The sequence below is a fragment of the Filicampus tigris genome, chromosome 9, assembly GCF_054856515.1.
Source record: "Filicampus tigris isolate MCC_2025a chromosome 9, RoL_Ftig_1.0, whole genome shotgun sequence".
NCBI classification, from domain to species: Eukaryota; Metazoa; Chordata; class Actinopteri; order Syngnathiformes; family Syngnathidae; genus Filicampus; species Filicampus tigris.
The window spans coordinates 21,191,917-21,207,324 of NC_141225.1; the positions used below are offsets into that span (position 1 = coordinate 21,191,917).

At 38.4% G+C, this 15,408-nt stretch overlaps 1 protein-coding gene across 1 annotated transcript in view; it reads left to right on the forward strand.

The window, feature by feature from the left end:
* Positions 1 to 15,408, forward strand: part of LOC147142516 (contactin-3-like) — a 39,224-nt gene that overhangs the window by 15,081 nt on the left and 8,735 nt on the right. Inside the window, exons 5-16 of the mRNA XM_086041062.1 lie at positions 1,328 to 1,426; positions 3,444 to 3,647; positions 4,661 to 4,763; positions 5,065 to 5,249; positions 6,191 to 6,327; positions 7,480 to 7,609; positions 8,116 to 8,266; positions 10,413 to 10,540; positions 10,966 to 11,141; positions 13,547 to 13,664; positions 14,382 to 14,540; positions 14,796 to 14,945. Coding sequence (XP_085897188.1) covers positions 1,328 to 1,426; positions 3,444 to 3,647; positions 4,661 to 4,763; positions 5,065 to 5,249; positions 6,191 to 6,327; positions 7,480 to 7,609; positions 8,116 to 8,266; positions 10,413 to 10,540; positions 10,966 to 11,141; positions 13,547 to 13,664; positions 14,382 to 14,540; positions 14,796 to 14,945 — 1,740 coding nt within the window. The remainder of the gene's footprint in view (positions 1 to 1,327; positions 1,427 to 3,443; positions 3,648 to 4,660; positions 4,764 to 5,064; positions 5,250 to 6,190; positions 6,328 to 7,479; positions 7,610 to 8,115; positions 8,267 to 10,412; positions 10,541 to 10,965; positions 11,142 to 13,546; positions 13,665 to 14,381; positions 14,541 to 14,795; positions 14,946 to 15,408) is intronic.

Below are 15,408 nucleotides of genomic sequence, written 5' to 3' on the forward strand. Positions count from 1 at the left end.
TCAAAAATGTAGTAACTACAATTGATCATCTTTGAAAGGTGTATACATCATGGCATAATTCACAAAGGCACACAAACTGTAAATATAACGCCCAAAAACCGTTAAAACATATCTGAGCAATAACTTAGCCATGACATCAAAAGCATTGCCTGAAGACAGCTGTGACCGTTTGTGGCAAGGTAAAAATCTGTGCATGGGCAAAAAAAAAAAAAAAAGGCAGGACGGTTTGATTTATTATGGTCCAATACCCTTTTACTAAATGGTCACAAGCTATTTGACCCGTAGCAGTACAATATGTACAAATGCCATCAAGGTAATGCGGCATCTAAAATATGTATGATTCTAAAACCAAGACTGTGTGCCAAGCCTCACCTGAGTGGGATGTTTTGTAATCTCATCCAAATCATTCAAATTCAAGGGACACTTTTGAAGTCACCTGGTTGTGCGAACCTCACCATTCGTTGGAATTTCAAGTTAATACGCTGCAAGTGATGAACTCATCAAGGCAAACTGCTGAGATCACAAGGAAGTCACCTTTGTCTCCATTTCAAGTCAGCCATCTCCTCCTGTGACCCTCGTGTCCTGCCGCGACTTGGCACTGTTTGATTCCACTGCGGTCATCAGAGGGCTGCTCATTAATCTTACCGATGCTCTGTCCCACTTCTCGCCATAATCTTCTCCCTCCTAATTTCCCTTATCGGTCACACTGACTTTTCTTTTGTTTATGTTTGGAAGGCTTACTCCACCAGTCTGTTAGCCAGAGGGTGCAGGCAGATTAGAGAATGGACAGCAGCAGCTTACCTCCATCCCTCATCAAGTCAGAGGTGGTTTATCATGCCAGGTTTAGGTTTTGTCCGCCAGAAAGTGCTTGTTAATTTGAAAGGGATAAATTGTGCTGTGAGTATGGATGGGGAAGCTAATGCTTTTAAGTGCAAGATTACACCACATTTAATAATGATGCTTCTTATGGCTGCTGGCAGCGCAAACTCATTTGTCATGCATGCTCCCAAGTGTTTGTTCAGTCCGCGCGCTGCCTAATCTTTTCCTTGTGCAAAACAGTAAACGTCACACAGCGATATCTATCTCTTTCATCAGCACTCCAGATGCTTTCAAAGCATTACGGGCTGTCAGGAGATGTCCCAGGGCAACCAATGATGTCCTATTAAAGTCCCATGGCTCAAAGTGTAACATCAAATACATGCCTCAGTGAGAAAGTGAAAGCTGGGGAGCGAAAGCACATGATCCCGAACAGATAGTCCAATAGCGTTAGTGATTTCACATTTTGTCAGCGCTAAAATCTCAATCTATTTTTGTCTTATTTCCTCAGATCTTGATAACTTCAAAACGCAAACGGTGAGAAGTGCAGTCAATGTCCGAGAAGGTCAAGGAGTGGTTCTTTTATGTGGCCCACCAGCACATTCTGGAGGTAATTTGCTGCAACCTTTTTCAAGTTATTTTTAGCCTTTGTAATTTCAGAGCATAAATCCACATATCTTCTTTGAATCATACTGTATTTTGTGATATGCCGTTATATTTTGTTTCATATTATTATTTGTACGATCATAAAACGAAAAAAGCATGAAGAAACCTGCTTCTCAGGTATATTTTGTTTCATATTATTAATATTATCTGGAAGACCATACAATGAAAAAAGCATGCGGCAACCTGCTGTTCTGTTTCCTATTAATATTATTTGTGCGACCATAAACGGGGAAAAAAAAAACATATCATACACCCGTTCTCAGAAACTTACTGACAAAGCAATTCCTTAGCAGATTTTCTTCGTCTGGATTTGTCATACCTCGCTCTTTGGCTGCTGCCAGTGGTTTTGTCTTCTGGAATAAGTCAGCAATAACATGTTTACACAGTTGTTTTTAGAAGAAAAGGCCAGCAAATATTTTCTTAAATGACACTCCAAATAAAGATGCAGTGTTTTTTTTTTCCCCCTCTCTGTGGGCATCTGAGCGGCTTGAACAATGGCTGCTGCTGAGTTTGTCTCTCGCTTCATACAGTAGCTTGCACATTGGAACACCAATTTCCCACACAAGAGAAGCGTTTGTAGAACGCTAGCATTGTACAGCTGGTCTATGGGATAATGGGGCAGAGTAGGCTGTGTGAAATACAGTTTGACAGCTTTCTTCTTTGACACGGGCTTATGCGCAGTTGCCTGCTGTAACCAAAGCACTATTCTGTATTGTCACATTTTTAGAAATGAATAAAAGGCAAGCTGTGGGAGCTTGGTGTTGCTTTCTTTTGTCATCCATGGCCTGCTCCTTTTAGTTTGCATTTTGAAAGAAGTGACATGAACGTACACTTTATTTGACACCTACAAAGCTCGGTATGCTATGAGATTTTAAGTGTGCTGATGCACTGTTGAATTTTCATTTCAAGTCTTATCGGGCATCAATTGTTGCACAATGAAAAGGAGTAACGATCCAATTGGTCATGCAGCGATCACATTAATTAAAAGCAAGCAAAGCTGTACCAGGGTAGCATAGGTAAAATCAGAAAAGAAATCATTCAGCAATGCAATTTTCACTGCAACCAGGTCGGAACATTCACTCCCCTTCATAGTTTTACCTTTGAGACTGAGCCTGAGATTGCATCAGGTGATTGACAGTTATTCCATATCAGTTTTGACTCATAAACTCTTACCTCAGAAATGGCACACTACACAGGACTTTTCTTACCCACTCGAAATCAGTTCAGTGTGAGTCTCTCAGAATTATATGCTTATTCACCATGGCAGATCTCTCTTTGCCTATTATTGAATCACTGTTAGGGAACAAACATGACAAATACTACTTCTCTATATCACACCAAAGATGCTTTTATTTGTCTGCGTCCATGCCACCACTGAGCAACATCACTTAGTGACCTTTGCCTCAGCGCTCACAACTCATGGGAATGCCTCTTGATGAAACCGATCCACTTTGTTTTTCTGTCTTTTGTTAGGCTGACAATTCCTTCGGCAAAGATTACATATTACATTTGTTAAGTGTCTGTTTTGTGTAGAGCAATCTTAGCTCTTAATGATCCACTTGGGGCTATACTGTAGAGGTCGCCCTCGTAATCCGTGTTTCCAGTTCAAATCACTTTGGTGTTTCATATACAGTACATGCTCTAAAAAATATGCGATTTGTGCGTTGGGATAAAATCACAAAGTTGAGTTATAATGGGTGACATTAACGCTATTTGATTGACACAGAATAATCACTTCTGAATGACTATTTTTCTGTATGTGGCCCTTGAATGAAAACGTTTGGACACCCCTTGTTGATTGTGCTGCATTCTACGTGACTTGCACGGCAGTAATTACCATCCATCGTGGACACCCTAAAATGAATAGGGAAGAAAGCTTTAGGTTTATCCTTCCACTGGCTATATAAAACATTGAAAATACAATGCTCCATAGAATTTAAGGCTCTTACTTTGTTTTTCAGAGCTGACTTTTGCATGGATCTTCAATCAATATCCCCACTTTGTCCAACAAGACAGTCGTCGCTTCATCTCACAGGAAACTGGAAGTCTGTATATAGCCAAAGTAGAACCCTCAGATGTGGGCAACTACACTTGTGTGGTTAACAACACTATCATAAAGGAGAAGGTGTTAAGCTCCCCGACACCACTGGTCCTAAGAAGTGACGGTAAATGTAATAATTGGGCTTCACTACTTTGTCATCCACCAGTTCCAAATGCAAAACAGAAAACAGTGGTATCTATATCACGGTTTGATTACTCACTAGTTCATGGATTTTTTTTCAATACTATTTTGTAAGCTGTTTTTTTACAGCGTACAAACCCGTATTGGTCCTAATTGACTGCCTGTATCTTTTACAGCGGAATTCGGCATGTTTTTTACAGCGCACAAATTGGCAAAAATGTTTACAGCGCTTAAATTGACCCAAGTGTGGGTCGGTCCTTTTTTATTTAACACTGTAATTGAGTCAAATTTAACCTGTGATTTGTTACTTTTAACCCAAACTGTTTTTCGAGTGTGCATGGCACTTTTTTGCAATCAGGTAGTTATCTTGCAAAATTTTAGCAAACGAACTCTTAGCAGTTTCTCATTAGAAAATGTACTTGAATAACAGATGTAAAATACTTCTCATTCAGCCTAAGCACTTTCTCTACTCATATTGCTATGTCTGCCTAATTGATACCATTTCTCAGTTGAAATAGTATCTGAACATGGAGCATATGGTGTAAAATCTGTATTGATCTGCTTATCTACTTTACACTCATTACTACTATATATATATATATATATATATATATATATATATATATTTATATATATATATATATATATATATATATATATATATATATATATATATATATATATATTGACCACAATCACATTTCAATGAGTAGTACTACTGTTGTTTCCAATATTCTCTTTACAACAAAGATTATATAAGAATATATAAATAAAGTCCTCACTGGGGTTAAACCATTACTTAGCAGGTATTTTCTTAATATGTTCATTGAGTCTTTCATAAATCACATTTTTCTTTACCAGCCCACAGTGGTCACTTATGTTCTGCACGCATAATGATTTTATTTGCTGCCCCCAGTGTCCCTGGTTTCTCTTTGATCCAGTGTGTATCCATGGCTGCAGTTCATTATTGATGTAAAAATGTTCTCCCTTTTGTAGGAGTAATGGGAGAATATGAACCCAAAATAGAGGTTCATTTCCCTGACTCGATTCCAGCCGCAAAGGAATCACTTGTGAAACTGGAATGTTTTGCTCTGGGAAAGTAAGTCAGCATTATCGTGGCTCTGACATAAAATCACCCATGCATGGATTAGCACTACTCAAGATAATTTAAGGTTGCTCAGGCATCACAGGATTCATTTTCATATTTATCAATCTATTTAAGTTCTTTTTAGGGCTTTTGAAAGCTGATATGATCTTGTTCAAGTTAGCAAAAAATCACCTAGAGTCAAATTGGTTTGATCAGATATTGAGATATACTGTACAATAATACGTATACAGTGTATTTTGATCACAGTGAAAAACAGTTGTCATTTGAAAAATGTTTTTCTCTTCTTCTGCAGTCCTGTCCCAGAAATCAGCTGGAGAAGAACAAGTGGAGTCCCTTTCCCAAGTAAAGTAAAAATGAAAAACTCAAACGCTGTTCTGGAAATAGCAAATTTCCAGCAGGAAGATGCAGGAACCTATGAGTGCATTGCGGAAAATCGACGGGGCAAAAATGCAGCACGAGGTCGTATTTCATTCCATGGTCAGTAAACAGGCTGCTTCTTACAATATAAACTTAATTCACCAACAGATCCTACTGCATTCTGCAAACTTTTACAGTTCTCAAGAAGGATGTGCAAAGTAACTTATGTTTGATCCTCAAACACTGTACAACATCCTTCAGTGCATTTGAGGGCATTATGGTTGAGCTTTAAAAAGTATAACTTAATCGCAAGAATATTCCTTAATGTTATTTTCATCCTGATTGTATAGGTGTAAAAAAGAATATGTTCTTTTTTTTCTACCATAAAAATATAACTGGTAGGGAACTCACGATATCCAAATGTCACGATACGATAATATCTCGATATGAACCTCACGTTGTGATAATTATCACAATATTGTGGGGAGGTTGGCGATATGTAAAATCTCACGATGCTGTATAAAACCTCACGATATTGTAAAAAAAAAGAAAAAGAAGCTCATTTAAAAAAACAAAAATTAACATCACAATATTGTTTTTTGTATGTAATAACAGGATTCACAAAGAAATAGGCTTGGCCAGTCATGCGCTCCTATTCGCGATTAGCATGGGTCTTAAACATAGGTGGCATCAAATTAAACTGCACTATTAAACTAGCCACCAGAGGGTGCAGGAACTGCACAAATGGAAAACAACTTGGGCTTTTAAACAGATTTGCTGCTATTAATATTGTGACATGACGACGGCGATATATCGTGGCAATTTTAATATCGCGATATTGCCGATATTGTGACATCCCTAATAACTGGCAACTTTAAATATGCGTACCTTACAGACTGTTTTGCTGTAGCACATTTTTTATTGCCAACATTTGTAGGCCAAACAACAACAACTGCAAAGGGTCTGCTTTCATACCTTTTTGATTGTTGTTGTCCCACTAATTCAGTGCCTTGATACTGTAAACACATGTTTGAAAAGGTAATCTTCTCATTTATTTCAAGCTAAACCTCACTGGTTCCAGACAATGGCAGACACTGTTCTGTCCATTCACCAGAAGCTGTTCTGGGAGTGTAAGGCTAATGGAAAGCCAAAACCATCGTACAGCTGGCTGAAGAATGGAGAGCACGTGATCACAGAGGTAATACAACTGGTTGGGATTCTCATATATATCTCGATATAAACGCGGTAAAAATGATTGAAGAAATGATGCATTATTGTCATTTGGTTGAAATGGGGTGTGAATCATATTTCAATATTTCACTTTATTTAGACTTTTAAAAGAAGCATTTACACTTCCTTGAGGAGCTCAGCCAGCCCATTGTGTCATGCTATTTTATTGTTATGCAATGCTGACTTGATCAGGGTTGTCTGACTGTTCATTATATGAAGAAAAGAATGTCACACAGGAGTGAAGAGTCACTCGGAGCAGACAAATACAAGCAAGCCGGAATAGTAACATGAAAATACTTGTGAAAGAATTGATTGGTTTAATCTGGTTATATATTGTACTAACAGAACAAGGATCACCCATTTAATGCAAATATGTCTTCACAATAAAAAAAATAAAAAAACATGTCTCAAAACCAAAAACACATTCCTTCATATCAGCTACGGTATCTTCCTCTCACAGTACAAAAACAAGTATGATAGTTTAAATGAAGACACTACATTGGACAACCATTGTTAAGTTTCTTGTTTCATGTAAGTCATAACAAGACTGAGTTTTAGCTTACTTTCTATTTCCATACCATGTTGTTCTGCTTCTTATCGTAATTATATCACCAAAGATTACACTGTTTCCCAAAATATTGTTCATAATGAATGATGTGATTGTTTGCAGTACTATGTGCTCTAAATCATTGACTTTCAGGCTTTTATGTTTAAAAATAATATTACAAGGCACAGATTTGTATGAAGTTCCACTGCATTCTTTGCTGCATTACAAAATGCATGGTTAAACTCCTAAACATGTCACATCACTGCTTAGTAGAGTGTAAACATGTCACATTATTCCGTGGCATCAGTCACTTTCACCTCAACCTAAAACAACCCCAAATTGCTTTCCAACAAGCAGTTGTGTCCAAATGTATAATGAGAACGCAGGGGAGCAATTTTTGTCCTCATGCCTTCCAATATGAACATACGTGGAATGCCACAGGGCTCCTTAGGCCTTTATTTCTCCTTTCCCGCTGACTCTCTCCTTATGGTGCACAAGTAATTGCTTTTGTGCCTTCGGACATAAAAGACTGGCTGCAATGGATATGCTCAACTGTTTGTTTTTCCTCTGCAGGGCCGGATACAAATCGAAAATGGGGCCCTGTCCATAGCTGCGTTAAACCTGTCAGATTCTGGAATGTATCAGTGTGTAGCTGAAAACAAACATGGTATTATTTATTCCTCTGCCCAACTAATGGTGTTAGGTAAGCTTGGCTTGTGCTTTTTTTGCTGCTTATCTGTCTGCGTGTTTGATCATCTTCTCAGATAAAAAACAGCAGGCAGCCACATCGCTCGCCTGCAATCAAGACTGCCAACTCATTTTATAGACAGTGTCTGCTAAACACGAATCTATAAGAGTGTCTCGTATTCATCTCAGTCGTTTCATCATATTGATTTGGAGACTACAAGAAACACATGCATATCGATGACGTAATGATTTATACACAAGCTTGGATAACTTTTATCTGACTGAGTACTTTTATTCTGTTTTTTCGATCTCTCTCTGTCTAAGTATATACAAAAACAGAGCTGGGCGCTCCGCCTATGAGACGGGCCAATTTTGTTGATGGGAAAAATTTGAAAATATATGGACTAAGCTATATATAGACTATATATATGGCGTCATGATGGCATGATTGATGTGAAAAGGTTCAAGTTGTCCTTTTTTTTTTTTTGGTGCAAATAACACACTCACTTCCCTCCCACTCAGCATCACCTCCCAGTTTCTCCAAAAGTCCATTAAAGGCCCTGCTAAAAGCCCGCTTAGGTAGCGAAGTCATTCTTGAATGCAAGCCCCAAGCCTCGCCCCCAGCAATTAGCTTGTGGAAAAAGGACAACGAGATGTTGCAGAGAAATGAAAGGTAAGGTAATAGTGCATCTTCCTTGCATATTTCATTCACAATCATCGTGAGCAGACATGTTTGAATAGTATATTTGGCATTTGTGCGGATGCATAAGGAAGGTACTAATGAGGAAGAATGGAAAGTTAATGAGGACTGAGAAAGGTAGAGCAAGGCGCCCTTACGGAAAAATTGCTCATTGCTAATACTTTACGACAGCACGTGACCATTTGAAAAGTGCTTGGTATGTGTAATGAGGATGGGAAGTTGGTCATATCTACACGGGCTGCCTGAAATAGCCAACAAGATAAGCAAATTGAATTGGTGCTCCAGATACATGCCATCCTCTTGTAGATTAGAGTATTAAAAAGTTAGACTGAAGCTATTGCACCTGTAATTAGACGCATAATTGTGTTCTGCTTTATCGTGACATGCAAATAGAGTTTGAGGCATATAATCACAGTGGTTGCAGAGACAAAGGCCTTGTTGTAGATAATAGTAGCAGCATCTTGGCAGACTATAAACTCTGTGCAGGAACTCAACACTATAACGTGGGCCCCGATTTATTTTGTTGTTAGTCTGCCTGAGTGTTTATTGCAAACAGGATAAGCTTAATTTGATCAACTAAAAGAATGTCACACAGGAGTGAAGAGTCACTCGGAGCAGACAAATACAAGCAAGCCGGAATAGTAACATGAAAATACTTGTGAAAGAATTGAATATGCAAATGGGTCTTTTGATTAGAAGGGAAATACTTTTAGACAGAGAATTCAAACACACACTAGCACGCACAAGGGAAAGAGCTGATTTTGGAATACTCAAATATACTGTTCGACTTCCATGGAGCAGAGGAAATGCTTAACTTTGTGCTATTTGAATTGATCCCACGCTACTTACTAAATGGACTTGAAATAATGTTAACAAATCATCTTGTAAAACAGCACTGATGCTTTTTTTGTCGGCTCCATTGGATGCCAATGTTGAAAATTGGTACAATCCCCAAGATGACTGGCATTTAGCACGCTATAAGAAGCATGTGCAGTCTTTCGAGGTACATAGCAATAAAGGTGTGAAGGCACAGGATGAGAAATGTTTTCCAAAAGGAAAGGTCCTTGCACTGCGGGGGCGAAAACAGTACTTGGACCACAAGCAGCGCGTCTGGATAAGATAAACAACGTTGACTCAATAGATGCTTCAGTCGTGCCATTTAAGATATCTGTTTGAAACAACCGCACACACCAAAAAAAAAAACAGTTTTAAAAATTAGCACCAGCAATCCGACACACATCCTTGTTGTCGCTGGCAACACACACAACTGACTCATACCAAAAGATGAATGGGTATTCAGTTCCATCAACATGGTGGAAAATACTCGTTCAAAAGCTTGGTGCCTTACACTAGCTGGAGCTCTGTAAGTAGTAGTAATGTCCCTCTGAAGTATCATAGATGTCACTGATCATCAAAGTCAGCCGAAGTATTTCTCGTATTAGATGAACTTGAATGGCAAAGCAAAAAAGGTTAGCTCACTTCTTATTGGAACCTTACTGGGACTTATTGGGGACCGAGCCAGACACAAAGAAAACTGCAGACCATAGCCAATTATCCTCAGCAAACCAGAGGTGGAGCTTCATAGAGGAGTTCAACTCAGTGCACTGCCAGATTGACTGAATGGTGCAAGAGAATGATAACTTAGCCCACTGGTAAAATGATTTTCAGCCGGGCTGTTGGTTTTCCATCACTCTTCTATCGCCTTAACCAGTACATTACACATTCTATTAGAAATGATCACACATTTTGTCTTTCCTATAGTTGTCTATTTGTTGTTCTTTGAATTACCAAAATTGGGCCCCACTCTTCAAAACGCGACCAATCCACATTTCAATTTGAACACTAAAAAACACATTTGAGTCATGGTGGAACTAAAGCATGTTTCATATATATATATATATATATATATATATATATATATATATATATATATATATATATATATATATATGCAGTACATTAGAGCAAATGTGTTATTTCCGAAGTGTGTATCAAACTGGTTGCCAGCTGCATTCATCAGTAGCCAATAAGGTTACTAACTCCTGGTTTAGATTAACAGAAGTATAAAGTAACAAGCTCAGTTCGGCAGTTGACTTTCTGACTGTTGTTTGCTCCACAGAATTACACTATTTTCTAGTGGAACATTAAAGATTACCAACGTTACCAAAAGTGATGCAGCTAGCTACACGTGCATTGCTAAGAACCAGTTTGGGTCAGCAAGCACCACCGGAAGACTGCTTGTTACCGGTGAGTCTTTTTGAAAGAACTCCTTTAGCCCTCACCTGTCAAGATTTGAATTACACCACTGCATTTCCTATGCTATATGTACATTATGATAGTGCCACCGAATGATTAATCCCATGCCTATATATTTTTTTGACAACTGTTCTCTGATTCACATTTCTAATCTATACTTTGCATATCATTGTTGATACCGTTTTTCGATACATATTGACAGAGCTATAATGTCTATGTCCTGGAATGTAATAGTTGGATCCCTTTTTCATTTTAGCAAAGTAGTTTCAAGATTATTACTGAATGCACCCAACAACGGGTATGACTTTAGTTCTGAACTATAAAGTGAGATTCCTGTTGGAAGGTATCACAGTAGTCCTAAAGGGTGCCCGCGGCATAGATAACACATTTTCAATGTCATCTGTTTCCCTGCTCAGAGCCAACCAGAATCACTGTGAGGCCCACAAACATTGAGATTATTGTTGGCGAGAGTATCGTGCTGCCGTGCCAGATTGCCTACGATCCAGCTCTGGATGTCTCTTTCTCATGGGCATTTAATGGCCAGCTCATCGACTTCCAGCAAGACAGCGATCATTTTGAGAGAGTGGGCGGGGTGAGTCAGACCAAGCATTAAACTCAGATACTGTCAGGCTATTCCGGGATTAATTGGGACATACAGTAGAGTGTGCAAGGGGTATGCTCAACAGCCCCGTAGAGGCCTACTAAGACGTGAATAATACCCAAGCTACAGCGGTTATTGAATGAAGTTTCCATATTTTGTGAAATGCCTCACTAAATAGAAATAGAACAATAACTGCGACTGGCCATTGCATTTTCCTTCCTCAATATTCATTCAGTGTACTTTCCATCCTTAAACATATTGTATTTCTTTAACTCATAAGAAAAGCATCCTATTGTCTTCCTTTACTATAATTGAATTTGCATTTCTATTTATTGATCTTGAGCTCCAAAAGGGTTTCAGTAATGAGCTTGCTGGCATTCTCTTGCCCGGCATGTATAAAAGCTCATTTGACATCTTGGGGTATGGAAATAATAAATGAAAAATCATAATTCATTGTTAGATATTTGCTCCTTTTTAGGAAGGGCATGGTCAAAACACTTTACACACCTTGTCTTCATCATCCAGTGTTAGTAGTTACGTATACCACTGGCACATACAATACAGTATGTGTTGGGTTCACATACAATCAAAATTGTGCTACACGACTCACTTTTGTGGAATTGCCAAGATTCTATCTTTGTGAATTCCAATGACAATTATTATTGACATGGAGTTCGGCATGGGGCCGTAATGAGATATTTTTAATAGTTTCATGTTGCTCCTGTCCAGAGAAATTGCCAGACCGTTGCTCAACAGCTTCTGGTGAATTCATTTACATAATTAAAGCAAATCTGTCTCACTTGCTTCCTGCCAAGGCAGAGATGCTTTGCTTTCAGCACCAGCTCTGAGGTTGGCCAGGTGGCGACTGACATTAGAGATGGAATCAGCTTAAAAAGATGAGATGAAAAAGAGGAGCAAATAGAGAGGAAGATTTAGCCTACAACTATTCTCCTTGGCTCAATGAGGTGGTGATCTATGGTTTATTTTGCCTAGTCTTCAAGAGAAGTTGCATTTCTGATGGATCCTTGCTGGGGGTGATGACATCTGATATGAATAGACAGATCCCATACTGGGCTTGCCCCCCTGGGTGACTCCCTTTCAAAGCAATAAGCCTGTTTTTTTTTTAATGTTTTTTCCCAGACTGATATGGTAATGCAAGATGGTCCATTAAAATGAGGACAGAAGAGGTGTGAAAACTTAGTGTCATGCAAAGCAATCCAAAGAGCATATAATTATTGCATGGGGTAATCAAGAGCATGGAATTAGTTCAATAGATGCACACAGAAAGGGTGTGTTTTTTTTACAGTCACCATAACATCAACTTTTGAAATAAATGTTAAATTTATTGGGAAAAATGTTCACCTTTTTTATGTTAAATCATTTCTCATGAGAATTTTGTAGGATTTATAAAGTGTTAGGAATTTTGTAAGAACATTATTAGATTTTCCTAAAACATTTTTTTTTTTTTTTTAATGACAGCCTATTAAAATCAGAAAATTAAGTTAATACTTTTGGAATTGTATGCTTTTATCGGACTTTGAACAATAATATGCTTCCAATAAGAGAACAGTACACTGAAAAAAATGTTGTGCTCTATTTCCTTTTTTTTCCCGTCAAGTGTTTGCATGAAAAAAATAGACCTGGATCCAGACATATTTTTCAAATAGACTATACATCTACTTAAAATGTATCTGAAATGGCAAATAAAAAAAGTAAATTCAACCACCATTTTTTTCAGTGTATCTCAGAACATTACTAACACAAAATTAAAAATACATATACATACATTATATACAACTTTAGATTTGAGAGCCTTAGATGTATACATATTTTACAATAAACCCCCTAAAATATTATAAAAACAATAAGAAATAGTACTGTTCAAAACCTCACTAAAGCAGTGCAAGACAAGTGCTATATTTCCATTGCCCAAATAAACAAGTCTGCTTGTATATTTACGGAATTGAGGTTTTAGTTCGTTATTTTATGTGTGGCCATAAAATACAGTACATGCATCTAATGTAGAATTATGTTTGCTTCTTACACTGTCCTCTTATCTTGCTTATGCTTATGCAATTACAAGCTAATTAGGACTACCAATTAACTACACTGAGTTTGTTTTGCGTTTCCTGTGTGGAGCTTGTAGCTGTTTGTGGAGATGAGAAGCTGCGTGGTGGGATAAAGCCTGAAGGCTAGCCAATAGCATTATGTGTGCTGGCTACAGCTGCCGTGTCTGCTGTTGTTGTTTGAAAAGATGAAAACATTGGTGGTCTCAAGAGACTATGACTGTGCAAAGTGTCATAAATGTTAAAGCATTCCCTATCCCAAAAATGGAATGATGAAATAAACCATAATCTCTTTCTTAATACATGTTCAATATTCATACTCCTTTCTAGAGCGTATCAGGGGATCTGATGATTCGAAACATTCAACTGAACCATGGCGGGAAATACGTCTGCGTTATTGACACAGAAGTTGAGAATCTGTCCACCTCGGCCATTCTGGTTGTGAAAGGTATCCGCCATTGACTGTTATTTGTTTGTTTGATTTTAGATTATATGAGGGATGTTTGGTGGGAAATTCCTCTGAACGTACAGTGCAGAAATATGAAAAACGGTTGCTCGCTAGTTCAGAAATATGCTCGTTTCTTTTTACATTATGTATGTGCTGCTGAAATAGAAAAAAAAAAAAAAAAAAAGCGGCACGCGTGACTCGAGGCCCAGCTGAGGTTGCCTCATTGGTATGAGCTATGTGTGCAGGGCTATCTCTAGTGATTTACATTGGTATTCATGCCCTTAACAAACCTTAATAGCTGTCCCAGGTGCTTTGAGGAGGTAATGTTTATCATAAAAAATGAGCCTAATTGGTTCATTTACACATCCGGCGCAATATGATGGAAAACATTTGAATAATGGAGCAGCACATCAAACAACAAGAGCACTGTCACACCAGAGAGTATCGCACTAGCACTGTCTCACTGTGCTCCTTATTTTGGTCTTCACCGTTGCCTCGTAATCATTCACTTTCTAAGAAATGATCCACATTCAATATCTCTTTTGCTTGCTGGTAAATCCATTTAGTGCCAGCACATCATACATAACAAGTCCCTTCATGCACACATCAAGGACCGAGCTCTTAATTAAACATAGCGTGGTGGCCTTGATGAGTTGGATGGGAGGGCTTCTTGGAATGAGAGGGGCGCTCACCCTGCTCGTTGTCTCATTGATTTAGGTCCACCGGGCCCTCCAGACAAAGTGACAGTGGAGGAAATCACAGACAGCACGGCACAGCTTTCCTGGACTCCTGGAAGGGACAATGGCAGCCCCATCGCCGGTTACATCATCCAGGGTCGGACGCCTTTTACTGTGGGCTGGCAGGCTGTTGAGACGGGTATCATCAAACGTCACCCACTCACATGTTGTATTTATGAAGGAAGTGTTATTCAAAGTAAAGTGAAATTCAAAGTTTGACACACCATGGAGAAGAGTGTTAACAGCCCTTCCAAATTTGAATGATTGAAAAAAAAAAAAATCAGCAAGTATATAAAATGAGGCGCTAAAATTGTGTGAAATTGTAAACGAATTTCTTCATTCACTTTACGTGGTCTTCAATGTCCAATTTCTTTTTGTCATTTTTGAATTGCAGTGCCTGAAGTGGTAAATGGTAACACACTAACTGCGACAGTGGTGGGGCTGAACGCTTGGGTGGAGTATGAGTTCAGAGTTGTGGCACGCAATAATGTGGGCCTTGGAGAGCCCAGTCCAGCCTCAGCAAAAACCAGGACAGAGGACACTAGTAAGTAAAAACAACCACAACTGTCTAACTCTGACCTACTTCACTGGGGGGAAATCATCGCTCATTCCTGTATTATTGTTCCCAAAAGTATTGTTTGAATAATTGTCTTTTACATGAACAACCGCAAAATATATCATATGCTCATGTAACTAATATAGTAAATTGTGCAAAAAAAAAAAAAATGTAAGTGCCATAATTTTTCAGAGCTGGATATTGTTCCAGTAACATGGATACCATGGCGCCTTCACAAGCTTCGTGTGGATTAGCCTGAAGCAAAAATAAACAAAAAAAAGACCTGATGAAAATGAGAAGTCCTACTCACTCACATTTTACAATTTATTTTAGATTTAAACATTAAATAATGAAGAATGTTGGTTCAACTGCCTTAATTTTTCATAACAACGCGCTTGTTTCCTGATGTCCTTCACTATCCACCATCTGATGACTGGTCTGCACTGTGTAT